Source organism: Girardinichthys multiradiatus, chromosome 14 (assembly GCF_021462225.1).
Source record: "Girardinichthys multiradiatus isolate DD_20200921_A chromosome 14, DD_fGirMul_XY1, whole genome shotgun sequence".
NCBI classification, from domain to species: Eukaryota; Metazoa; Chordata; class Actinopteri; order Cyprinodontiformes; family Goodeidae; genus Girardinichthys; species Girardinichthys multiradiatus.
In genome coordinates, this window is record NC_061807.1 from 38,824,347 (window position 1) to 38,852,319 (window position 27,973).

A 27,973-nucleotide genomic window follows, 5' to 3' on the forward strand; every position below is an offset into this window, starting at 1 on the left:
AAAGGAAATAGATGGTGTTCTTTGTGTAAATGACAGGAGGGCCTGAATTCAAGAAGCTCTTATCATTGTGCTTGATGACAGGCATGATACTAGAGTTTTGTGGTGGTGCGCTGCAGGGGCCCAACAAGTGGTCCATAAATGTGACTGCGAAGAGAGGGCAGCAGCATAAGGGGGCAAGCCAAACAGCCACACAACACACGCCCTTGTGTCTGCACACACCCGGTGGGTTGTAATCACGGCGACATGTGCACCCAGCATGCTCTGAAGTCACACACAAACGGGCAGCTGCTGGCAACCTGCTGTGAGTGTGTGATTGTGACACTCTGAGGTTTTGTTCCTTAGGAGCATCTCATCACATAGGTGTGTCTCCCTGTGTGTGTGTGTGTGTGTGTGTGTGTGTGTGTGTGTGTGTGTGTGTGTGTGTGTGTGTGTGTGTGTGTGTGTGTGTGTATATTTGTAGTCTGTGCAGCTGTCACAGCCCAGCACCAGTGTCCTGCTCTCGCACAACTGCACCGCAGAGGATTAGCTGGCGCACATGCTGAGGGGCACATCCCAGCCAATCATGTATTCATGGGAAATTCAATTTCTCCGATACACTGGGATGATTTGTACCCTGACATGGAGGCTCTATCTCACCCAGCGAGTTGTGTCTCAAATTGAAAAAGCAAGCGGAAGTCGTCTTTTACAATGGGCAGGAGCTGAATAAAATAGAGCAGTGCGAGGCGAGGCAATGATAGGAAAAAGTAGTTAAATGTTTGAATATTTCCAGTGGAGCAATGCAGTGCTTACTTATTTGTTTTATGCTTCATTTAGGCTTAGGAGAAATTCATCTGCATATGAATGAATGAATAAATGTTATTAACTGTGCCCTATTAATTTTTTATGTGCATTCTGCCAACCCTTTCAACACAATATTCAGGTTTCCTCCCATTCCCTACTGATGTTGTCAAAAGAAACAATATTTTGATATAATCAGTACAATGTTTTTAGATGTACATTTGCATCAAACTCTACATAAACAGACCTGTTTCACTTTCCCTCATTGGCCCAAAATTTTGCACAGCAACACAGCAGAAACCCAGTTCCTCAGCCCCTCCCTTGCAGCAGCTCACCTGAGTAATGATGGTTGCCAGTCACAACAGTTAGCTCGAGCTGGAAGTTTAAAGATCCAACATTACTACGGAGTACCGTATTTAGTTGAAAAGGCAAAGGGAAAAAAATTGATGGAAGATATTTCATCTATTAGAACGACAAACAGGAAATCCCAAAGGATCTCATTATTACCCTAAAGCTACGATGCAGAGTGATGGATACAAAGTTGAGCAGCACTACAAACTTGGCAACGCAAGTAAAGTAAAGTAACTATGGCTGATAATACAAGTAAACGTTAAAGAAAAGGGTTACATGCCATAGATTTTAACACTGTATAATCAGTAATACCAGATTTGAAACATTTCATGTGGTAAAGCAGTTTGATGTTTTTGAGTGAAGCTGACAAGTTGACCGGAAACACGGCAGAAATTTTGACAACATACCCACAGACCAACAAATGATTTTCATCCTTCATAGGCTTTAGTTTACACATAAAAAAAACACATTTCGGTTTTCCGTGGATGCTCTAAATTCTTATGCTTCACTTAAATTCATCTGTTCTCCTTCTCTGCCTGTCTAGAATAGTAAACAACCCACTGATCACAGGTGTAATCCATCTGTAACACACACCAGCTGAAACCACAGGTTAAGCCTCGTATGATCAAAGATGCAACATAATGCTAACATAATCAATCCTACAGCAGCACTGCCAGGAATATGGTGGGTAGGTTTGGCACTAATTAAGACAATAAAAACATTGTTACTGTATACCGTTATTGGTTATTCTCTGTTAGACATAATCTTTTCTGCCTTCACAAAAACGTTCCTTAATATCGAAAATGTTTTAATGTACTGAGTATTTTTCTTGGTATTGCTATCAAGTTCAAAATTTCAGTATCATGACATCCCTATTCCCCACTATTATTCAGTAGGACGGATTTTAGGCTGGCTTAGACCGCCCTTTCTGTATCTGTAATATGTGCCCGTTCCCATCTATCTGATGATGAGCTTGTCTGCCAGACAGCTAAGGACTCGTCATGGCAGTATTGGAAGTGGACCCCCTCACCCCCCAAACCCCCACTGGGAAACACATGCTTTGCAGGTGCCAGCAGGCTAATTGAAGCCAATCAGCATTTCACACAGTAAGCTTCTCCCAAATAATCAGGTCCTCCAAAACTCCCCAAGGTACTTCACTCATTTTCCGACTCCACATTTTCTCTCTCCCAGTGGCGTGGGCCCCGATAATAATGCCGTGTTTAATGGTTAGGAGTTCTGGCAGGGTCACGGGTGAAGAGCGCGGTGGGAGTTCAGATGAGGGTCCCTTCTAGACGAATCTCAGCTGCAGGCAGGGATTTTTGTGGCGAAGTCTAAAATCAGATGAGGCCACCAGGAGATATAGCAAATTACCCCTAAAGAAAACTTGTTGTAGGTAGAAATGGGCCTTGAAGGCACAAATATTTTCCAAGAGATAATCCCCTCTTTGGGAGAGAACCTTTTTATCCTACTTCATTTGGCTATTTTATCCTCTCTTCACCCTGCAGCAGTTATGATGATTTTCTTTCTCATCATGTCTACCTCCTAAGAGTAGAAGCATGTAAACCGCACCACAATTTCAGACCTAATTTAGGCATTAGGCATAAACAGAATGATTGAACTACAAGGACAACAGCAAGCTGTGAAGTGAGGTGCTGATGCAGGATCAGGATCATTAACCATCCTGTACCTAGGAAGGAGTGGCTTTGATTTAATTGCTCGTATATTAGGGAGCTCGTTAGATAATTAAAATGACTTAACCGGAAAGAACAACATCCAACAGATTTATCCGCCTAACAAGATGCTTGTTATCAAACCTGCGACTCAACAACCCTCCTGTCATCGTCAAACTACAACTTATTAATTAGAATGGGAAATTGGCATTTAAAACATTCCACATGGCTGCACTTCTCCAAAGTCTACCACTTCTCAAATTTTTTGAATCCACAGCTAATTAAATTACGAGACCTTTAAGGAATCTTGCAGCTCGTGCTAAGCTGACAAAACTCGTCGCATAAATTTCCATGTTTACATACGAGACTTTGTTTTGTAGAAGTGCTTGTTTTTCAGAGGCACAAGAAGCAGCAGGCAACATCTATTCAAGACCAGTGTGACTGGCTCATGAGCTGCAGCCTGGCACTTAGCAATAGAAGCATCCCTAATGAGAACGAGGTCATGGAGATTTTGGCTTAGATTGTGACTGATGTGGAAAGAGACAGTAACCGGAGCTCTAACACCCTTTTTCTGAAGCACACACAAGCTTCTCGCCCAGTATGTCAAAACGGGGAGAGTACAGAGCCCGTGGCAGCAGCAGACTGGGAAATAAAGGCAGCCTCCTGGCAACTGGCCACTGTATTGGAGTCTAGCTCCATAATAGGGTTCCTCAGAAAAAGAAGGGAAAGAAAAACACTCATTTTATTTTGACCATGTGACAATCAATCACCCGGAAAAGCAAGCAAACTAACAAAGAGATAATGTATGCAAACATATTCAATCAAAAGACGTCTCAGTATAGCTTTTAGCTAATTGACACCAATCAGGCATTGTGCTCTTTTGCTTCCGAATGGCATCAGACTGACTGCCTTTCACTGGCTGGAGAACTAGAGGCACAGGAATGGGCCGAGAAAAGGGGGCTGAGAGAAAGGCGAGGTTTAACAGAGGGGAATGGGATTGACAAGGCTGTAACACTGCAGAAAACAATGTCTTCTTTCTGTGGACTACTGGAATGGGACTTTCAGGGACAGACACATGGCAAACACAAAAAAATGATCCACCCACAACCGGATAGACCCTGATGAGAGATGCAGTTTCATATTTTGATATCAAGAATACTGGTTTCATTCACTGCACACCGGAGTTCTTCCTGCTCTGATGTTCCTGAAAATGAGCTGTTTTTCAAAGTGTTTTGAGGGTATAGCAATGTGTCCAGAGACAAAATATCTTGTCATTCACAATAAGCTTTGTCAGCTTTTGTTTAGAGGGAGACCAATTTCAAATATCTATGGCTTAGCTAATATTAAAGGCTGTTTGCATAAGCATCAAAGGCAGTCTCCACCCACCTACAAAAGATAATGAAAACAAAACAATTTTAAATAAAAAAAACAGCAGCTTTTTGCAATAAACAAATTGAGAACAACATTTAAAAGAAGCACTAAATGCCACTTCTTATTACAGTCATAAAATTATTCAGCCTCTTTTTGACAAGTATAGTTATTGCTGTTATGGTCATCTGCACATATATACACTGCTCGAAAAAATAAAGGGAACACTTAAACAACACAATATAACTCCAAGTAAATCAAACTTTTGTGAAATCAAACTGTCCACTTAGGAAGCAACACTGATTGACAATCAATTTCACAGCTGTTGTGCAAATGGAATAATCAACAGGGAAAATCTTTGGCGATTAGCAAGACACACTCAATGAAGGAGTGGTTCTGCAGGTGGGGACCACAGACCGCTTCTCAGTACCTATGCTTTCTGGCTGATGTTTTGGTCACTTTTGAATGTTGGTGGTGCTTTCACTCTCGTGGTAGCATGAGACGGACTCTACAACCCACACAAGTGGCTCAGGTAATGCAGCTCATCCAGGATGGCACATCAATGTGAGCTGTGGCAAGAAGGTTTGCTGTGTCTGTCAGCGTAGTGTCCAGAGCCTGGAGGCGCTACCAGGAGACAGGCCAGTACACCAGGAGACGTGGAGAAGGCCGTAGGAGAGCAACAACCCAGCAGCAGGACCGCTACCTCTGCCTTTGTGCAAGGAGGAACAGGAGGAACACTGCCAGAGCCCTGCAAAATGACCTCCAGCAGGCCACAAATGTGCATGTGTCTGCACAAACGGTTAGAAACCGACTCCATGAGGTTGGTATGAGGACCTGACGTCCACAAATGGGGGTTGTGCTCACAGCCCAACACCATGCAGGACGCTTTGCATTTGCCAGAGAACACCAGGATTGGTAAATTCGCCACTGGCGCTCTGTGCTCTTCACAGATGAAAGCAGGTTCACACTGAGCACATGTGACAGATGTGACAGAGTATGGAGACACCGTGGAGAGCGATCTGCTGCCTGTAACATCCTTCAGCATGACCGGTTTGGCAGTGGGTCAGTAATGGTGTGGGGTGGCCTTTCTTTGGAGGGCCGCATGACCAACCATGTGCTCGCCAAAGGTGGCCTGACTGCCATTAGGTACCGAGATGAGATCCTCAGACCCCTTGTGAGACCATATGCTGGTGCGGTTGGCCCTGGGTTCCTCCTAATGCAGGACAATGCTAGACCTCATGTGGCTGGAGTGTGTCAGCAGTTCCTGCAAGATGATCCGATTGCACCACAGACTGTCCAGGAGTTGGCGGATGCTTTAGTCCAGGTCTGGGAGGAGATCCCTCAGGAGACCATCCGCCGTCTCATCAGGAGCTTGCCCAGGCATTGTAGGGAGGTCATACAGACACGTGGAGGCCACACACAATACTGAGCCTCATTTTGACTTGTTTTAAGGACATTACATCAAAGTTGGATCAGCCTGTAGTGTGTTTTTCCTCTTTAATTTTGTGTGTGACTCCAAATCCAGGCCTCCATTGGTTAATAAATTTGATTTCCATTGATGATTTTTGTGTGATTTTGTTGTCAGCATATTCAACTTTGTACAGAACAAAGTATTCAATGAGAATATTTCATTCATTCAGATCTAGGATCTGTTATTTGAGTGTTCCCTTTACTTTTTTGAGCAGGGCATATATATATATATATATATATATATATATATATATATATATATATATATATTTACACTTACAGCATGGAGGGTCATGCTGTAAGTGACAGTTCAGCTGGTGTGCTCACTGAATATGCGCAATTCTGACTGAGACATCATTTTACGCCTCCTTTTAATTGATTTGAATTCACATTAATGTGTGTTTAAAAACATAAGTTTGAAATTAAAAAAAATATTAAAAATGAGGTAAAGTTAGCCAAAAATCTCATGACTCCCCTGCAGTACCCCAATGGACCATCTTCAAAGACCTCTTTTTTAGACCACTAATATTCTTCTGTATGCACGCTGCAACCCCTGTTTTCAAATCTCACCAGAGACGTACAATAGCCACTCTAGCATCTTCTAGAACACCTTCTAAAATGACCTACAGATCCCAAACACCCAAACTTCAATTTTCTCACATGACATTTTCTTTCAGGATTTCCCCAATACTTGATTGAATTATTCTTGCCTTCCACACATTGCAGGTCTCCTGCGTCTGAGGAAGCAAGGCAATCACAGAGCATCACTAAGCCATCACCATGCTCCCCTGTAGGCATGGTATTCTTTTCAACATTTGCTTTGATTATCTATAGGAACAGAAAGTTCCAGTTTTGGTTAATCGCTCCACAAAACAAAATCCCAAAACTTCCTTAGCTTATTTATGTAGTTGTGAGCTACTTGAACTCGACTTTCCTTGTGCCTTTGAGTCCTTTAGCTTTTAATATGTGTCTTCAGATCAGGTCAGAGCGGATCAGATGAGAAACACAGTCTTACTATGGAAACTAAAGCTCAGTGGCTGCTGCCACCACGTCATGCTGCAAGTCTTTTAGAGTCAATCACGGGTCTTTGACGACCTTCCCCAGGTGTCTGGTTGCATCAGGTGTTCCTGAGATCACGCCTGATTTATCAATGTATCCCCTTTGAAAGATTTCTATTCAGACAGTTAAACTTTTTTGAATAAAGCATATACTGTCACACACACCTTTTTCAGGATTTCTTTCCCCCCCAGATATATACAAAGACAGCACTGTGTCCTTTTTATAATAGCTCCAATCATTTGACACATTTGAGATGATGTTAAAGGACTTTATTTTAGATTAATTTAATTTATTTGTGTTTTGTTCTGGTAGAGATCACCAAACAGACTCTTCGGTTGTTGTTGATCATTTTTCTCAACCCTCTTCCTGACAGTCAAACTGAAGCCTGATATTTTGTGGCGAAACTGTTTATATTTTGATGAATATTTTGTAGTTCAAATACAGTAAAATGTAATCTTAATTCATTGGCACACAGTTTTTGCATTAGATGGGTAGAATAGTGTATGCTTTTCTAAATCATTTGGGGAGTCATTTAATTGAGTGATACGTGTTTTGGCACAGAGACCAAGGAGCAGGTCCAACAATGACCTGCAAATAATCCCACAAAGCTACACAGATTTCGGCTGAACAGCAGCTTTACAAATCTCTCCCAAACCCAAAAAGAGATACTACTCTACGGAAATCAGCTTGTGTTTTGGTGCAGCTTTTGGCACTAAGCTGTTTTTCAGAGGCAAATGAAAAGAAAGGATGATAATGAGAAAGGGATTACCAGAAGAGACAACAAGAACAAGTCTGGCCTGTTACTGAATAGACATACACTGACAAAAAGGGCAAACATGCTTCCTTTTCCTGCTTCTGTTGCCCTGCTGGAGTGTTGTTTACTCCACCACAGCAGCGGCAAGTCTCTTTGGGATTTTTCTACGCGTGAATATATCGACAGGGGTTCTTCCAAATACTATATTTGCATACAAACAGGCTGCCCAGATCCATGGAGGGGATAAGGAGAAACACAGGGAGGGTGGGGATTCAAACACGCAGAGTGTGAAAGTGTGTTTATGCACAAGTGAGCCTTGGTTAGTTTCCCTCTGAAAGAAAACTTCAGAAATGTTTTTTGTTTGTCCTCTTCTGGTACTGAGGGGCTTTGGATTTAAACAGTGGAGAATCTCATTACCTGCATGATGCACTGCCTGTGTTTAGTCGCGTTATCCCAAAGTGTCTCAGACACTCCTTCAATCCGCCACTTTCTTTTCTCTTTCACTGACTCTATTCGTTATTGAGAAAAAAATCTCCAATTGCAAAAATAAACAGATAACTTAGCACAGTTAAGAGGGAAAAAAATATGTATTTCAATCTCAAACCATTGAAGAAGGGGAACGTTGGGGAAAAAAACTTTGCTATAGTTTGCAACACAGTTACAATGCCTGAGTTTAGACAGTATGGTGTTAAATGCTGCATTCGTCTTGCAAACTGGAGCTCGGAGAATGATGCAACACTTCCATTTTTCTTTGCTCTAGCTACTGTTAGCAATAAACACTAATATTTCTTTCCATTTTAGGTATTCAAACACAAAAGGTACATGTTCATACGTAGATATTTTACAGCACTGAGTGTGGAACACAATAAACCAGATGAAAACCAGTACAAATGTTAATAAATACTGTAAATTCCAAAAACCAATTTTGCACTTATACAGGCCGCATCGGATGTCCCACGTTGTAATACGATTTACACAGAAAGATATTACACGTGAGGAATTTAAAATGTTTAACTTAATCTATATGGTAATATAAACAGTAGCTAACACAGCTACCTTTAAATATACGTACATTATCAGTAACACACAAATTTCGTTGCTAATGCTTTTTTACTGAACAGTGCACGAACAAGATTCCAATACCTCCTAACTGATATACATTGCAGCCTACCAGGTCAAAAGTCATTGATCGCCTTCTTCATCTTCTTCCTGTGCACTGAAACAATCAAAGTCCTGTTTTTCAGTGTCTGAATGGAACAGCCTCAGGATCTTGTCACTCACTGCAGCCTCTCCGTTGACGCCCTGACTTGAGCACACCCGGTCCCCTTAATTATGCAGCAGTCCAGCCTTTCGGAACCCATTGGTGATTTTCCATGTTGATGAGGGTGAATATAAATGTCTGATTTACAATACCGGTAACTGAATTGTGAAAGCGCTCTTGATTAATCGCACAAGTTTATTGGACCTCTTTGAACTACTCATCAATTTGATTGGTCTACTGTTACCAGGCAAAATGTTTTTAGCGGCATGAAAAAAAACATGCATTAGCGACACCGTTGTATAGGCCGCAGTAGTAAGTAAGTAGCAGCTTATAATCCGGAATTTACGATAGCTAAAACCAACACAGTTACTACAGACGGACGGACGGTGATAGATAGATAGATAGATAGATAGATAGATAGATAGATAGATAGATAGATAGATAGATAGATAGATAGATAGATAGATAGATAGATAGATAGATAGATAGATAGATAGATAGATAGATAGATAGATAGATAGATAGATAGATAGATAGATAGATAGATAGATAGATAGATAGATAGATAGATAGATAGATAGATAGATAGATAGATAGATAGATAGATAGATAGATAGATAGATAGATAGATAGATAGATAGATAGATAGATAGATAGATAGATAGATAGATAGATAGATAGATAGATAGATAGATAGATAGATAGATAGATAGATAGATAGATAGATAGATAGATAGATAGATAGATAGATAGATACTGCCTCCATGTAATATGCACAGTAGTGTATATCATTTTGTTTTTCAATATTCTCCTTCTGCCTTCAGGGATTTTTTTTGGTTACTCTCAATCAAAAGATGCTTTCAATTTAAGACGTTTTACTACAACTCTTTTAAAGTTGCCATGAAGCTCCCTTGATGAACTTTCATTAATGAACACATTAGAAGTAAAGGACAAAAAGAGGGTTCAAAGTTTATCTGCCTTTTGAGCCAGTAACATACTAAATGAAAGACTAGATTTAGTCTACCTTTTCACACATCTGTGCTCCGCTTCCATTATGTTCTTATGCTTAACAAGGGACTTGAGGCCAAGTCAGTTGTATCAGCTAAAGGTAAGATCACATATCCTGTGTCAACATCAAAGTGACCCATTGGGATAGTTTAATATTACATCGTAGCTTAGGAGAAAGATTCGCAGCAGGAAGGAAATGACTAAGGTACACTTTTTGATCATCCCCTGGGAGAATGTAATACAGCTTCCAATCATGAAATTGAACAAAGAAGAAGTAGGAGTAGTAGTAGTAGTACTCAAATTCATTCAACTTAACTCAAAATGGGAACCAGTTGCTCAGGATTTGACCTGATCTTGTGAAAGTGGGCTCAGCTCTGACCTCCATTCTAAATTCTGGTACTGCAGCTATCGAGCAGCATGGGGTCCACCCACACTATATGGTAAGTCTAACCCCAAAACATAAGCTACATGTATAAGTTTTTTAATTAGAAATAGCTTCTTACTCTATGGGAAGCCCCAAAGCACAAGTTTTCATTTGTGCAGCGATGACCAGAAGCAACATCTTGCATTAACTGGAAAAGGTTTTGGACTGAAGGAGCTTGGATTGGTGTTCGGACTTAGAATAATGTTGAGAGTCTAGCGCTACACATTACTGGAATTGGAAGAAGATAAAAGTTGGTTTAACTTTAGTGATTTTTATTTATCATAATGATCTAAGCGTCATCACAAAAACAAGAAAACATTTATTTTAGAAACGTACATGAATGAAAGCTTTCCATTGCTGGTTCATTGCTGGTACCTCAAGACCTACAGCTCATATTTGAAACTTTTGCCTGCTTGTTAAACCCCACAAAAACACCAGCCTAGTTTGCATTAAAGCCTAAATTTCCTTCTGTCAGAGTGTCATGCCTTTTTAGTGCTTCCTTTTACATCCGAGCCTAAACTCACCTGACTTCACTCTTTGTCGTGAGCAGCACTCCAAAGAGTAATTGAATTTGTCGCTTCTTTGCATCTTTGTTCTCACTCACCGGAACACATCAGTCAAGCTAAAGTACACCCTGCATAAAGTGGGCGAGGGACGCACAGTGAGGTGGAAAGAGGGAGAAGGAAGTAACAGCCTGGGAAGTGGAATGTGTTAAACCGTTGCCAGCCTCTGATCCCAACACGCGGCCTTGTGTTTTTCATGTAAAACAACCGCTGTTTCTGACAGCGCGTTTGTTGAAAACCCACCAGAGGAATACACTGAGTTTAGATGTACAAAAACCTCAGCGTAGAGTTGTTTTCTTCTGTCTCTTCTCCTCTTCCCTCCCACACTTGATTGCCTCCAACATCACACCTCCCCGGATACACCGGTGCACTAATTGCCGTTGTATGAGTCACATACATTCAGCCCAATTTTTTGCGTTTCCAGAGAAAAGAACTACTGGCTGCCTCCATGTCTTTCAACGTATGATTATTCAGGTTTTACTGCTTTTGGAAGCTTTGTGTGAGCACGTAGGTGTGGTTGGCACAGAAAGTAAGCACATCATTCCTAGTAGAACAGAGATGCTTTTGAAGTGCAGACAGAGCTGAGTTAAAGGCTCAGGCTTCAACTACTAGATAAACTTTGGATATCTGGGAACATGGCAAAATTATAAAAGTTACCATGTGGTGGAACCCAAAACTTTTCACTACTTTCTGATAAATAGTGGTTCAGGTCCACCATGCAAAATAAACTAGTCCAATGCTCTGAGGACCATTTCAAAAGGTTCTAAATCTAGAACTGGAAATAGCGCAAAGGAATGTCTTTGTGTCATTTTAAAAACTCAAGGGCTTCTCTTTGAAGTCAATACCTTCAGCAAAGAATAGTTGATGAATGCTGCTTCCTATTAACTGTGAGGAGGGAAGAAAGAGTGTTCCAAATCAAATTAACTTACTGCTAATTAACTCTATTCACTTCAGAGATAAATTGACTGAGAATTAGCTAAAAGCAACACAGGACTGTTCTTTCTGGAGACTTCAGAGTAAGAGAAACATAATTTGTACATTAAGAAGGAATGACGCTGAGGACAAAGATGTCATGGTCTCTCTGTGGATAGATTAATTAAAGAAGTACAAGAATTAACACCTCCGAGACGCAATGCTTCAATGGACATCATAAAGTATCCTTCATGAACCCAAGAGTAGAAAGTTTGGATAAAGTTGCTTCCTTATACTTTTACCGAAGACGTTGCTCAGGAGGAGCGAGCAGTTATCTGCCAATCAGAAGGATGGCAAGTCCACCCAGGCTTTCCAACCCAACATGTTGAGGTTTTCCTGTGCAAAACATTGAAGCTAATGTTGCGATCTATTGTCTTTACAACTTAAAGTCTGCAAAACTCAAGCCTCTACAGCTCTTTGTCATGTAAAATATAAAAAAGATAAAACAAATTTAAACTAATCACAAATATAACACTTTCAACAGTCTACGCAGGTGGAAACATTTTCAACAGTTTAAAAAGAACGCATATCCACATCCACAAAGAACACTTTTTTTCACATGATGCTCACCTTGCAGGTACCTTTGAAGATTACAGCCAAAGGAGATCTACAATTGAAGGAAAGACTTCAAAGTGTGAATATGTCTTAATAAAAGTGAAATACTGAACAAATCCTAATAGACCACAATTCAAAATTATCTACAGGGCTCTGTAGTTTGATGTAGTTAATTACAAAACAATAGTAAACGTATAAAAATATATAAAAAAAATGTACTTGTCAGTTAAAGTATATTTTGTTTTAGTCTGAATGAAGGGAGAGAGATCTTTTTTTTGGAAAATTCACAATTTTCCAAGCATTCTAGTTCTGAGTCAGAAAACAATGTAATATATTCTTCCGTTCTATATACAATATGCATTACAAGCCGATAACAATGAAATTCTCTATTTTCTGCAATCAAATAGTAAACAGATATGTTTACAAATAGATATTGTACAGTATGTTTAGAGTACAGCTTTTACTACTTGATTTTTTCAGGGTATTTCCGAATTTCCAAATCAGAATTTTATTTTTCCTGACTCTGACTAAGAAGCTAGCATGCTAAGAATGCTAAGATGCTTGTTGCCTTAGCAGGCTCACTTTGATAGATAATTCTCATTACTCATTAAGCACAAAACTTGAAATCGATCAATTCAAATGTAAATGGTATTTGTTTAACATAAGGTTTTCTTTCCCAAATAGCACACAATTGTATATTGTCAAACTAGTATGGGTTTGACACAATCTCGAGCATGAGCTCTAATGATATTAAAAAGCCACATTATTACTAATCAAAGTGAAGCCTTTCTTGCAAAGTGCCGTCCATGTGCTGTTACCATGTGACTTTATATAGAAAAAGTAATGTAATCTTTTATTAGGAACCCTCAATTACACTTGGCAACTTGCATCTTTGTTTGAAACTCTTATTTTGAAGTTCAAAGGGAAGGATTTCTTGAGTTAATAGAGTCTACTAACAAGGACGCTGTTGGGCTGGTAATACTCGGTTATGTATGCTCCGCAGAAACCTCTACCATTTTTTATTTTTCCATGTCATTTTTAGTCTTTTTAGCAGAAAGGAGAATTGGTGACATAGTGAGAGAGACAAAATGTGAACGATATGTTATGTCGAGAGACTACCACCACTGCTTAACCATTAGCCGCTAACAACACTTAAGTTGGCATTTGCTTTGTAGGTTCTCATCCGCGCTAAGCTAAAGGGTTATTTGACTCTTTTTAAAAAAAGTCTGGAATGTTGTCATTTTTACTTCAAAATCTACATAATTAGACTGATCCAAAGTGAAACCTCAAGAGGCAGATTCTACACTAAACAGAGATTTAAAAAGAGCTTGAAATTTATGAAACAATTATTCTATTTACAAAAACACAGAAAGCAAGAATTCAATGATTGTTTTTTTTTCACGCTAAGACCACCTTAGAAATAGACAAGCATAGCTAACACAATTATTTGACCTAGACGGGAATATTCTGCGCTGATTTGAATTTTAAAACACAGTTGGATGATTTTTAAAACCTTTACTTTAATTAGTGAAAACGAAAAACTTGGGGATTTTTAGTTATCCCCAAACTCTATAATCTACTCTTGTGAACTCAGAATAGAGTATCATCTTGCCTTGTAAGATGGTATATTGTTACACCTGATCAAACAAGTGTGGCAAGCTATTATCAGCATAAATATTAGCCAACACCAACTATTTCTAATAGGGTTGAATCTAATCATAGCTCCAATTTTCCCAAACCATAGCTGAAATAACAATAGCAAGATTTTTTTACTCGTAAAGATACGAGATAGCTACGAGCATATTTACAGTTAAATTAACTGATATGGCCTTTGCAAAAGATTTTAAATATTATTTTATGCAAGAAAGCCTTTGTATTGAAACAATATAAACCTTGCAGCCATATATTTCTCAAGCTGTTATGCAGGATGGGCATCAGTCACCCATGACAGGAAGCCAGCAGCCTGTCTGCAACATTGGAGAGCCACCCTGACGAGATGTATCCTGACGGCAATGTTGGTTGGCAAGTCTGTAGTGCCTGGGCTTTATTTGTCATTCAGAGATAATGCAGAGAAAAAGACAGGGAGAACCGAATATATGAAGGATGAATGAGGTTAGACAAAAAATATACAGAGGGTCTTTATACTCGTTTAAATGATTTTCCTCCAAGGAACAAATGGTAACAAAGTAAGCTGTCTGTTTAGTACATGAAGCGTGACTCAATAGCTTTCACATTAAGTCAAGATGGCTCGTGCGATGGAGGATGTGTGTACGTGTGACAAAACAGCACGGTAGCTTACACATGTGTGTGTATACACCTGCAGGAGCCAAGATTTCGCATGCAGAAGAAGAGTATCCATCCCATGACTTAAATTCAACCAAAGTCATGTTTACATCCGATGTAAACAGAATCATTGGACCTGATTGGCTAACAAGAAATGTTGATACCTAGGGTGTTGTGTGTGTATTGCTAGAATAAGCAGAGGATAAGGCTTAAAAATGGTACCTTCTTTGTGTCTCTAAGCAAAAACAAAGATCAATGTTAAGGTCTAGAATTGGTAACATTTTGTATTTGCTCCCAGACTGGGATTTATATTAATGAGTAAATGTCTGCCTCTAGGGGAGCACAAAATTGAAAAGTATGTTATAGTATCTCATGGCAAGGCATGTTTTTTTGCATAGCTCATTTCAACAACAAAAAAATTCGAAGTGCTTTACATGATGAAAAAAGGACATTGCAGTAAAAAAAGAAGTACACTGCAGTACCATCAGAAAGGAAAGTAAAGAAAAGTTGGACTACAGACTGAAATTAATGAATGCACTTGATACTTTTAGGCCCATATTTTATTAACATAGAATCAAATGTTTCTCCCTGGGAAAGAGGGAAGTTAGAACTGTTCTGACCCATTATGCTTCTCGATAATGGAGGAATATTGCTTTTAAAACTGGTTAATGTCTGGATGAAGAGTCCAGACTTCCTGGTGCTTTGTACCTTCCTCCTAACTTCTTCTAGGACAGCTCAGCTCAGCCACGGTCTGTCAGGAAAGGGTCTTTAAGAGTGAACTGCTTTTCACTGGGGACAGTGAAGTCCTTTACGCTGCCTGTTCCAAGGTGGAAAATTACCTTTATCCCCAGTAGAAACTTCTACTAGTAATTATAAGATAGCTTTGCTGTTTCTCTCTCTATTTTGTATTCTTTATTTTTATGTTGATTATAAATCTGAGTAAAACTGCTTAAGGTCAAACGTTTCTCTCTGGGGAGTAGGCAACGCCTTAGAACTGTTCTGACCCATAATGCGTGTCAGTAATGGCATCACTTTTTTTTCCTTCACTCTGTATGAGTTTAATCATCTTCAGGGTTGTTGGTGGGGCTGAAACCTATTCCAGCATTCAACGGTACAACCTGCCTCACACCTTTTGTAAAAAGATTTTTCATCTTAATGAATATTTGAATTTTCAAACTGGGCAAATCTTTTGTAAGGCATAATGGAAACGCACAAAAACAACCATTCAAACACACATTCACACCTAAAAGCAATTTACAGACACCGGTCTCTCCCACTCATGTTTTTGGAATGTGGAAAGAAACCTGTTTACCCTGAGATTCCCATGTATCCATAAAGAAAACGTGCATTCTATGAAATTCAGATCTGTTTGGAACCCATCCATTCACCTAGTGCCTTCTTATCTGCGACTGTGATGTGGAGGTTAACAGCTCCAGGAGGGAAACCCAGACAGCTCATCCTGGGGCATACCAATGCGTTTCAAGGCCAGAAAGGATACATATCCCCAACAGCAAGTTCTGAGCATGCCCCAGGATCTCCAAGAGAGTCCAACACAGAAAACCTCAAGAGGGCATCCTGATTCTGAAGCTCCCTCTGTATGATGGAGCTTACTCTATGTCTAAGGCTGAACTTAGTCACTCAATAAAGGAAGCTTTTTTCACCCTCCTTTTTCCAGGATCTTGTTCTTTAAGTGATGATTCATATTTCACAACTATAGGCAAGGGTCAGAATGCCAACAAAGTGACCAAAGAGGAAGGATATCAATGTCACACGCTCTGGGACTTAGATGGTTGGGGGGTGAGGGCACTGACCATACTAATTACTGGCATCATAATCTGGTTCTCTGGACCCAGTAATAAAAAGAGGTGAGGAAACCTCTACCCAGTAGTTACCCATTAAATGCATTAGCAATTCAGCAGACAATTTTGAAGGATAATAACATCCCTTTATCTTGTAGAAACCTCTGCCAAATGGCACCAGCTGGTGCACTGGTGGCAACTGCTTAGTATGACATTTAAACACCCATTCAGTACTTCTCATAGTAGCCATAGACTTCTAAAGCAGTCACAGCACCATCCTTGTTCATACCACCACAATTTAACCTCAGGTTGTAGTATCTGTGTTAGTCTTTCATCCGAGAAGAAACATCTGTTCCGAGCTTGGTAATTTCTTGCTACAGATTAGTTACATACATACCTAACTTACTCTGTATCAACATGAAAGTATAAACAGACAAAATACTTTCATCATCTTTTTTGTCCAGACTAACATATCAGGCTGCTACTGAGCAAACAGTGAAGACATAATGTTAATCCAAAAAAAACCTTTAAAAAAAGGGCTTTGAAGAGTCAGAATTCACCCAGGAGAGCTCTTAAACCAGGAAATGGCAGAAATTATTTACAATTCCCTAGCGGGTTTGAGGGTGCGCTGAGAGTTTGGTCGGTCAGCGTCATTGTTGGCACTCATTCATTTGGGCTATCACGAGACAGCCCACCAGGGATAAGTCGGACACATGCTCGCAGATTTTGTTAATAAACAGGTGTGGAAGCATGCCTCTCCTCAAAACAAACGAGCCACGTAAACAAGAGAAACCCTATTGTATGCCCAGTGCAGTTTCGAAAGGCATACATCAGGGCGATAGACAGAGCAAAGCTTTTTGTCGCCACAAAGAAGACACAGAAATAGATGGAAGAAGAACATGGCTCAGGATTCCCCAGGGCCAGCCAGCAACTTGGAGAGAAGAGAGGCAGACACAAAGAGAGTTCTCTCAGTGGCGTAGGCTCTCTTCAGTCAAAAACTGCTGTCATGTTATACAGCTTCACCCTTGCAGGGATGTCCTCTGGGACGCTAAGTTCTGTTTAAATAATTGCCATGCATTTTATGTTTTTCTTGAAAACAAATTTACTCTTTGTAGATAAAAAATAATAATAATAATGATATTCCCAATGCTTTTCGGTTAGATTTTTGTCCATACCACAGCACTGAGACTGCCTTACAGAAGGTTTTAAAAAAACATTTATCTTAACAGTTATGCATTTAAACTCTTTGCATTGGTATTAATGGATCTCCATGCCGTGCTTGACACAGCTGATCATAGCACACTGACCAAATGAGTGGAAAAGAGGTTAGGATTGTCTGGCACTGTGCAAGATTTTTTTAAATCTTATTTCAACCTGGAAAGACTCACATAACGAAGAAACAACAAGAAGACGGTTAAAGAATTTATTAATGAAAGATTATTTCTTTGGTGCTCGGACCCCTGAGGGAGACGTAAACGCTGAGGATGAAGTAGGTTTGAATAAACATCTTAGGATTATGATTAGGTACGTCTTCCCCCCCTGGGATCCGATCCTGGTGGTGGTGTAGGCCTTGGTATGGAAGGAGTTGGGAGCCCATGGTGGAGAAGGGGTGGATGAGGGTCGAAGCACAGCAGAAGAGCAGTGTTTTCCATGCAGAGGGTCTTTAAAAGTGATGCCCTGGGAGATGATTGGCTGAGGAGGAGTGTGGACCTGCCGTTGATTGGAGCAGCCAGTGAGGAGTGATTGGACGTGGCGGGGGTGGTGAGTCTTCCGTGTTTAATTTTCGTTTAAACTCCATTTGGCAGAGCAGGAAAGCTTTGTGTCATTTGGCAACTGTAAATCTGACCTATTAAAGGTTCCACATCGGGTTCCTCAACGATTCCTTCTCAAGCCACTTTTGTCCATTATCTGTGGTTCCCCTAGTTCCGATTTCTGAGTACCACACTCTTACCAAACGTATGCTGATTACACACAACTATGTGTTTTTGTGTCACCACGTGACCACAGTTTATTACAGACACTAAGTCAGTATGTTTATAATACCAATGAGTGGGATGGTTCAGAAGTTCCTATAACTTAATACAAAAAAGCCAAAAGTAAATGTTTTAACAAAAAATATGCAAGGTCAAAGATCAGCGCACAACTAGACTCAATGAGGCTAAAGACCACAGAGCATACGAGAAACCTAGATGTCCAAGGATTCAGAGCTACATTTTAACAACCATGTAAAGTCAATGACTAAATTAGCCTATTACTATCATTGCTAAAATAAAGGCTCGCCTATTGAAATAGGACACAGAACAACTCTTGAATGCATATGGTTGTGTGTTTGTAGGTCTGTAAAAAACACACATCAGCTAGAGAGCTGCAGCTCATCCAAAGCGCTTAACCAGTCCTTAACTCACTAAACTGGCTCCCTTATTGTAAAGGGATATAATTTTAAATCTTGTTGATGGTCTACAAGTCACTGAAAGGTCTTGGGCCTATATACATTTCAGAGTTGATGGTCAGGTTTGAACTATAGACCCCTCCGGTTATCAGAGACCTGCTCACTCAGCAGAACTTAAAGAAGGCAGGCAGAAATTAGTTCCTATGCTCCACCACTCTGGAAGCAATTCACTGAAAACCTGAGATAATCTGACATTGTTCGCTTGTTTATATGAAAATGAAAACATTATTCGAATTCCCATAAAGATCCAAGACTATCAGTTCATATATTCATTTACTATTATTGTTTAGATATATTTCTTGTCTCTAATGTAATTTTTAATCTCACTTTTGTTTTCCTCTAAAGCAATGTAAATGACCAACTGCAAAAAGGTGCAAAGCGAATAGTCTTTCATAGATTCCTCAGATGGATTCAAACATTTGACCCCAAAGCTCTCAATATAATTTGAGATGGTTAAATGCTGAAGTTTTTAAGAAGTTTTGGTTTTAATGTTTTAACCCTACTGATGATTGTTTACCACTTTCAGCCATTAATAAAATGCCTTCTTTTAAATGCCAGCTTGAGAAAAACAGAGGCATGTTAAGCAAATGCCATTAAATTCTTCTGGTTTGAACCATAAAGATCAGGAGTTTTTGGGAAGAAAAAGCCTTAAAGTGGGATTCATCCCTTGAAAATATATTTTTAAATGAATTTTTAGCCACATCTCTTCATCACTGAATGTAGTGTTCAAAAAACTCCAAGAATGTGCTTTGCACTTTTTACCGACACTATGAAGGATGATACGATGTGTGTGGGTGTCCATTCATACCAACTGATTACAACATTAGGCCTTTGGGACATCATTGGTGTTCGACATGCCAGGGAATTACACGGTGAAGCTGTCTGGCCTCATTGACCCTTGTCAAAGTCTGTCAAGTGGTCATGAAACGTACCAACATCAAGGCACACCAGTGCTTAAACAAATTACAGTTTTTTACGGTGTGATATGGTTTTTAGACATGAGCTACACTTCTATTTTATGTTTTAGGCAGACTGGAAACATGTGGAGTTGCGGCATACCCCAGTGTAGGTTATAGACCAGTTCCAGGTTTTCATTTACCTATAGTTAAATGAAACAGCAGTGTTTTCCTTTGAATAGACCAATGAGACGTAGATATTAACTGGTTGTGTGCCTCACTGACAACAGCAAGTAGTTCACCATATTGACATGAAATGTCCAGTAGTTTAAGCACGCCGCACTATCTTCTTCTTATTTACTATTTTCATACTTGCTTTCTTTGATATTTCTGCATGCGTCACCATTGCTACAGACTGTGTTTGTACTCCAACATGAGCCAAAATTGCCCTGTTACTTCTGGGTGGTTAACTGTTTTTGCTAATGAAGGTTTTCAGTGTGAGTAGATTTGGTTATCAAAATGATAACTTCTATCTGATTGTTATTGGAGGAAATGTTTTTGCAATGACCATTGTAGCGCCAGGCTGAACTAATGACTGAGATAAACTAAATATACAGTACTTATTCAGCCTAAAACAACATTGCTGCCTTTATGCTTTTTTGACATATGGAAATATAGCTCACATGTACATTGACTGCCACAAAATCAGGTACATAAAAATTGTATGTAATAATGACTTTTTCCTGTCTCCCTGCAAGTTATCTGTTAGAAATCCTTTATTTGCTAATTCAGAGTTAAAATACAGATGCTGTACGACATGAATGAAAGTGTTTTGAATTATTGTTGTATAAGCCACTCCTCCTTTTTTCTTCACACATACACAGTTCTGCACACTGTCCACTCCTCTGTAGATTGCCTGAGGAAAAGCTGTACTGTAACCTCGTCCATCACATGACCAATCACGGCTTGCCGAAGAACAGTAAATGTCACCCTAAAAGCTCACGTGTTATTTTCAACAGGAGTACTTTCAAACTATTGGAGCCATTTGTCTTCTTGTTAAAGTGATTGGGACTCTATGAGGTGGAAGTTGGTTTCCATCACATGTCTGACCAAACATTATTGAGACTGATGTGGGAATGGACGTCACCTGGGCTGTTGACCCTTTCAGCAGAGATTTACATGTAGAAGACTGAAAACTGACATAATGAAACCAGAAAGGAGGTGGAGATTAGTTTTTATGTTCCATCAATCTGCACACTGCTCATAAATGTCAACCCCAAAGAAATTGAATGGCCCCATTTTTCTGTGTTTATTAGACCGGGATGAACTCACTCTTTTTGACCTTTCAGTGTACATACGCAGGTAATTGAGTATAAGTCAAGCTCGGACTTCTGGAGACAAGTAGAGCCTGAGTACGAGAATCCCTGCAGCCTCATCGCTTTGTTTGAAAAAAGAGGAAAGCTGGAGGAAGTTTCCCATAAGACAAACAACAGTCCAGTGGCAGAATGTCAGTTCTTTATTACTTGAATGAAGTCTTAAATGCCAAAGCATTATACTCCCATAAGTTATTCTTGAGCTGTACCAGCTGTTTGGAAACATCAGGCTTATTTCAAACCAGAACTTGAACTTAAACTTAAACTAAGACTAATTTCAAACTTATTGTATTTGCTTTGACATCTAAACTCAATGCAGAACAAACTGTTAAATTGGTGTCTAATATAAATACAACACCCTGAGCAACAACAGAAAATACCCTATCTGCAATATTTATCTGCCTAATGGTTATCATGGGGAAAATAAAAATAAATGAATCCCTAAACGTTGATTAGGTTGCACGTAACAGTTTTTAACTGCTACTGTTTTTAATGCTGCATTTGATTTTTTTCCAAAGTGGAAATTCAAATTTGGGAATGACTTTACAGCCCTACTTAGGCATGTTCTTATTGCAAGTTGGGAACTGAATGGGATTTGCTAATTGTTGTGCTCAGTGAAACACCAGCTGATAATGTATTTCTCCTAATTGAATGAGTTCTAAAGCAAATTGAATGTATTTACAAATAGTGATTCTCAATACTTTTTCTTCCATATTTATTCAAGTCAGAAGTCTGATTTCAGGGGGAGTTTATGTCATTTTTTCTGACCTGGAACTTGGAACTTCTAGCTTCCAAACACAACCAAGCTCTTATGAAGTAAGTTTGAAAATACTAAAAAAGATGAAAAAACAACAAACTGTTGACTACAAGGCCAAACTAAGAAAATAATTGAGTGAAAAAGCAGCCATTATTCAGAAAGTATGGAGAAGTTTTACTTTAAGGGAGAACTATTTTTAAAAAGTTGTCTGAAAACTTTCAACAATAAATAAATTGTTACCATGTTTTGGCTGTTGGGACATCAACGGAGGGCAAAATATTAATGCATTAATTTAAAACTAAATGTTCAGACATATTTTCTAAAACATATATCAAAGGAAAGTGTATCCTGTGTGCTAAATAGGCTCCAAACAGAAGGTTGCAATTTAATACCCATCTCTTCAACATATCAAAGCATCATTGGCCAGAGCTCCAAGCCCCGGATAGGCTGATTGATGTGGAAAAAAGTGCAGCAATGTAGGAATAACTATATTAGGAAGATCAGGCCATGTGTGAATGGGAAACAATTAAACATTTGCATGTTAATTGGAAAAATGCACAATTACAGATTTAGCATCATAGGTTTAAGTGCTCAACACAAAAAGCACCAAAACAAAAATTTTGTTAGTTTAAAAGCTCCATCATGCACAATGTAACAGTTAAAAGCAGATCTCCTTTAACACTAATTTCCATTCAAAGCAGTTCCTCAGTTGTATTCTGCTAATTCTCAAAATCTCCAGCTTCTGTTCAGCTCTTTTAGCTTCTCCATTGGTTTTAAAGCAATACACAAAGCAGCTTTAAACTCTCTCACGCATATGCCAACAATCCCATAATATGCTATCTGCTCATGTCACATTATCTACCAAACAATTTGTCTCAGCCCAGCAAACATTCATCTTTTTTCCTAGACTCATCATTCCTTCCCAGTTTTGCCAGAGGAGCCAGAATAACAGCGGCTACGCAGACAAAACGGCTCTGACTGCGAGGGATGTCCCCAGCAGACACCACCACCGCACACACCCCGCCTGATGTCTGTCAATATCCATCCACAAAGACTGCACTTGTTTACGATGTCTCCATTGACTGCTTCCAAGAGGGGGGAAAAAAGCACAAATTTTGAAAATGCCTTTTTCATTTCTTAGGACACCCTCCAAATATTACAGTGGAGGTAGAAGAAGACAAGATGTGGTATTTGAGTCTGTCCTGACAGACAGGTTATGGATCTAAAATAATAAGAGATATAAAATAATATCTCACAGAGCTCTTTTAAATCCATCATCTGGAAATAGAAAGGAAACGGCACAACTTTAAACCTACCAACAAATGGCTATCAGCCCTGCAAGGAATGTAATAATCAGAGCATCCATGTTAACAATGGCCCTCTTGAGGAGCTGCAGAGATCCAGAGCTCATGTGGGACTCTCTGTTAACAAGAAACCATTGCAAGTTGTGCACTTCACAAATCCAACTTTAATATAATAAGCGGAAAGAAGAAAGCCATTGCTGAAAGAAATATATAAGTAGAATTTGCAGTTTGTCTCCATCAATAGGTGTCAGGTGTATAATGTGGAAAAAGTGTTCTGATCAGATGAAACAAAAAACTGAATTTCCTGGCCTATATGCAAAATTGACAAGTGGCATGATTGTGCCATGGTGGTGGAACCACCATGGCACAGTCATGCTGTGGGGTTGCTTTTCTTTAGATGGGTCAGGGAAACTGGTCAGTTAATGGGAAGATGGATGAAACTAAATACAGGACAGTCCTTAACGAAAACTGTTAGAGGCTGCAGAAGACTTGGGGCTAGGGTGAAGAGGTTGACCTTCCAGTGGCACAATGACCCTGAACATGCAGCCAGAGCTACAATGTTTAGATCAAAGCATACTCATGTGAGCAGGTGAACACAAATGAAGGCTGTAAGTTTCAGATTATTTGTCAAAAAAATTGAAAACCATGTATCCTTTTCCTTCTATTTCACAACTATGCCCATATTTTGTGCATCTATCACTTGATATCCCAGTTAATACATTGAAGTTTATGGTTGTGATTAAATGTAAGGTTTAAGGGGAATAAAAGCTTTTAAAAGGCACTGTACCTGCATTATCATTTTCTCCAAATAGGGTTTTAAATAAACAAAGAAATGCAGCATTCCACAAAGCTTCATTACAATTTCTATCATGGCTCTGAAGCCGTTTGTGCGCGCTGCTCGTTTCCAGACGGGCTCCGTGCGCTCGCACACGCATCAGTGTTGGACTCGCTCAGAATGTAATAATCCACAGTAGCACAAATGAATTCATAGTAGTTTTCTAAACTTAATTAAAAGTGGTAACGATGGCACGCCAAATTCTGTGAATTGTCTGAGTTGACAGACAATATGCCAGTAAGCAAGGCATCATGTGACCTGGACAGAGGATGTAGTTATCTGTTTGCCCCTGACTTGACAACAAAGCCCATCTACCGCGCGTTAAGGTGGCGCACCTGGACGCGTAAAACCCAGCTGTGTTCCTCCTGCTCCAGCAGCAGTCTGTCACAGCTAGAACAATAAGTTGTTCTTGGGGATGTGCGCTGAGGTTGAGCGGGGCTGATGGATGCTGGAATGTAACAAAGAGGGAGGGGATGATGGACGGAAGCCAGCGGATCGGGACGGGACGGAAAGGAGTGGAAGGGGTACTCACGCTGCTGTTCTCTCCTGTCCAGTGGACCATCGCCTGGTTGTGCGTTGCATCTCCTTTGAGCACAAACGAGCTGCTGAGCAGGGACATCTGTTTATCCCAGGACGTGGCTCTCCTGAAGCGCGATGAACTCCCCGCGTCCGCCGTGGAGCCTCTCTCCCCGCCGCCCGCGTCAAACGCCTGATCTTCCCCGCTGCGCCGGCTTAAAGACCCGCTGTCACAACGCACGGCTCCGGGCAGCGCCGTCCACACCGCCGCGGCGGTCAATAGGAAGATGCAGAGATTCGCAGCGGGTGAGACCGCTCGTTCCGGGCGCAGAACTGCCATGCCTTTGCGCCGTAGTAGCGCGGAGACTAATGGAAAGGCTGCTGATGCTTCTGGGAGACAGATAGGTGCACACTGTAAGCTGGAGAGGCAGAGAGTGAGGGTGGAACGCAGAGAGGGGAACTGGAGCGAAAGCAGACAGTATGAACAACGTGGACGCGTCTCCGTGCCAAGAACAATCCGCAGGAACGGCGCAGCGGTGCCATCTGCTGTCCTGCAGCTGCAGCGTGCTGTCACCGCTCTCCTATTACTCAATCCATCTTCATGTGGTGTCAGTGGGGAATTCACTCATGTGTGGCCCAGTGTTGGTTGTTTGTAATGTATTTTGATTTATTCCTTAGGAAACATGCACAGGTGCCACCAGAACTCAGTACACCTTAATCAGAAGAGACCAAATCTGAGGGCATTCTTTGATGCTTTAGACAATAAAATGTTTAACCTTGATCTACTGGGATCTATTAGTAAATTTGTTTTGGAGAATGAAGGAAACAGAACAAGACAGCCATCAAATAAGCCTTTTACAATAATCATAAATCTGCCTTGCAGATGTGATTATACCCCATAGACTTCATTACATTCATTTTCTTTTTGATTTTTTTACAAGCCCCCTTTACTCTGATACCCCATAAATCAAGTGCAATTAAATATCATCAACAGCACCTAATTAGTAAACGAAGTCCACTGGTGAGTAATCTAATCTCAGTATAACTCCATCTGTTCTGTTCCTGGCCTTAGAGGTCTATCAGAGAACATTAGGGGAACAAACCGCATCATGAAGACAAAGGGACAGAAGGTTGTGGCAAAGTTTAAAGCATGGTTAGGTTTTAAAACAACATCCCAAGTGCTGACCATCTCAAAAAGCAATGTTCAATCTATCATCTGAAAATGAAGAGTATGGTACAGCCATAAACATACCAAGGCATGGCTGTCTCTATAACTTGCAGGCGGGGTAGGGAGAGAATTAACCAGAAAAGCATCCAAGAAATCTGTGTTGAATCTGGAGGAGCTGCAAAGATCCACACCTCATATGGGGGAATTTGTTAAAAGGGGAATTAAGGGAATTAAGAATTGTGTGCATCACACAATTTGGCTTTTATGAAAGAGTGGCAAAACAAAGGAAATCATAAGAAGTCCTGTTTGCTTTTGACTCAAGTAATGTAGGGCCACAGTAAGCATATAAAGGAATGTGTTCTGGTCAGATGGGACCGAAAATACATGCTTGATGAATACTTGTCTACTTTCATGATGGTATGTGTGGTAGAAAACTGGCATGGTACCCTGAACACGCCATCCCCACCATTTAACATTGCGGTTGAACTATTATGCTGTGGCATTGCTTTTCTTTAGCAAGGACATGAAAGATGGTCAAAGCGGATGTGAAATGTGATGGCGTTAACTACAGCCAGAGCTACAGCGGATTGTTTTAGATCAAAACAAATTCATAAGGTAGAATGGCCCAGTCAAAGGCAAATTCCAGACCTAAACTTGATGAAGAATCTGTGACAAGCTTTGAAAATGGATCTGATAGTACTTGAACTATTTTGCATGAAATGGGGAAAAAGAATTGTCTCTAAATGTGCAGATTTCCTAGAGACATAACTCAAAAGACTTGCAGCTGAAGGCTGGATAAAAATACATGTCACACTTCTATTTGTTTAGTACAAAAAACTTTAAAAGCATGTATGATTTATGCACTACTTTGTATTAGTGTGTGGGGGGGGGGGGTTCTCCTGTTGCAGGACACATTTCGGATCAAGCTTCAGCTGTTTTCAGATTATTTCACATTTGACAATATGAATATCAACCATAAACACATTTGTACTTACAAAGCTGTACAGTGGTGTTGATGGCTGACTTTGCGACTGCAAAGTGCCATAATTAGAGAACAAAGGATTCAAATAAGCTGACCCAGAGAGTCGCTACGGTGGCCCAGAGGTGTCAGGTCAAATACAAAAGCCGCAACACAAATACAAAAGCCACAACGGAAGTCACGCAACCTGCAACAGAAGTAACGGTGCCTGTTGAATGAAACAAATGAAAGATAAGCTTTGCTTGCTAACAGCAGACAAATCTTACCCGTTTGATAAGTGAAACGCTTTTTTTTTTTTTTGATAATCAGTCACACTGATTGGAACTATGAGTCTGCAATGAGCTTTGACTTTGTTGCGTAAGTTAACTTATAGTTACAACTGCGGTCAAGTGAGCCGACAGTCAGAAATACGCGGTCCCGCCAGCCGACACCAGCTCTCTCTTAAAGATTAGCTTCGCATACAAGGTGCGTTATGTTAATGGAGCAGAAAGGACCTGATCCTGGCAACGGTTGAGAAAATAAGAGGAAAACAGGAAAGTAACCTTCAGAACATTTATATTAATTATATTTTTACAACTTTCACATAAATGTTTTATGTAACATGCAAAAAAAAAAAAAAAACATGCATGTAGCTGCAAAAAAAACATATCCTTCAAAATAAAACAATATACCAAAATGTTATATTGTCAAAATCTTTGGTTTTATGTTTTGCCTCATTTTGATATTTGTCCCTCTTTGTTTTCATTATTCACCTTATTCCTAAGATTTTATTCTGTAATTGTATTTAATTTCTGCTCTGAGTTTATTTATTTATTTATTTTTTATTTATTTATTTCATTAAACAGTGCACATTAATCAACATTACCACTATTCATGGCAGTGTAAACATGCGGGAATTAGCACAATAGCTTAGTTTCATCCTTTGTCCTATAAGACAAATAAACACAAAAACAAAACACCTCAAAACACCAGGACAGAAAACAGTACACATAATTCTAAAGAAATAAAAACCCATCAACAAAAGAAAACATTTACACAAGAAAAAACTAACAAACATATTAAACAATATTGAAACAGGTCAGTCAGTCAGTCAGTCATTTTCTACCGCTTATTCCATGGTGGGTCGCGGGGGAGCTGGTGCCTATCTCCAGCAGTCTATGGGCGAAACAGGATTAAAAAAAATGCTATGAGCGATGGGAGAGGTTATGAATGGGTACATAACTGGTTTGCTTTCAACCAGTGCTTGGTTGAAAGCATTGGTTCTGGTTTTTCTCTGTAGATCTTTGTTCCTGTTTTATTTTGAAACTGGTCCATGTGCACTGTGTATTTAATTCATGTCTCCTTAATTCTTATGTTAGGTGAAGCCCTGTTTCTGTTTTGTG

The 27,973-nt window shown here is 39.9% G+C and overlaps 1 protein-coding gene across 7 annotated transcripts in view; it reads right to left on the reverse strand.

Moving 5' to 3' along the window:
- The window catches only part of sorcs2 (sortilin-related VPS10 domain containing receptor 2), a 397,907-nt gene extending 372,492 nt beyond the window's left edge, over positions 1–25,415 (reverse strand). For 3 of the 7 annotated variants that reach the window (XM_047385727.1, XM_047385725.1, XM_047385726.1), the window contains exon 1: positions 24,461–25,415. In XM_047385727.1, coding sequence (XP_047241683.1) covers positions 24,461–24,784 — 324 coding nt within the window. In that variant the 5' untranslated portion in view covers positions 24,785–25,415. The remainder of the gene's footprint in view (positions 1–24,460) is intronic. The other 4 variants (XM_047385728.1, XM_047385729.1, XM_047385730.1 and 1 more) reach the window with 3 other exon arrangements.
- Between the last annotated feature and the right edge of the window lie 2,558 nt (positions 25,416–27,973).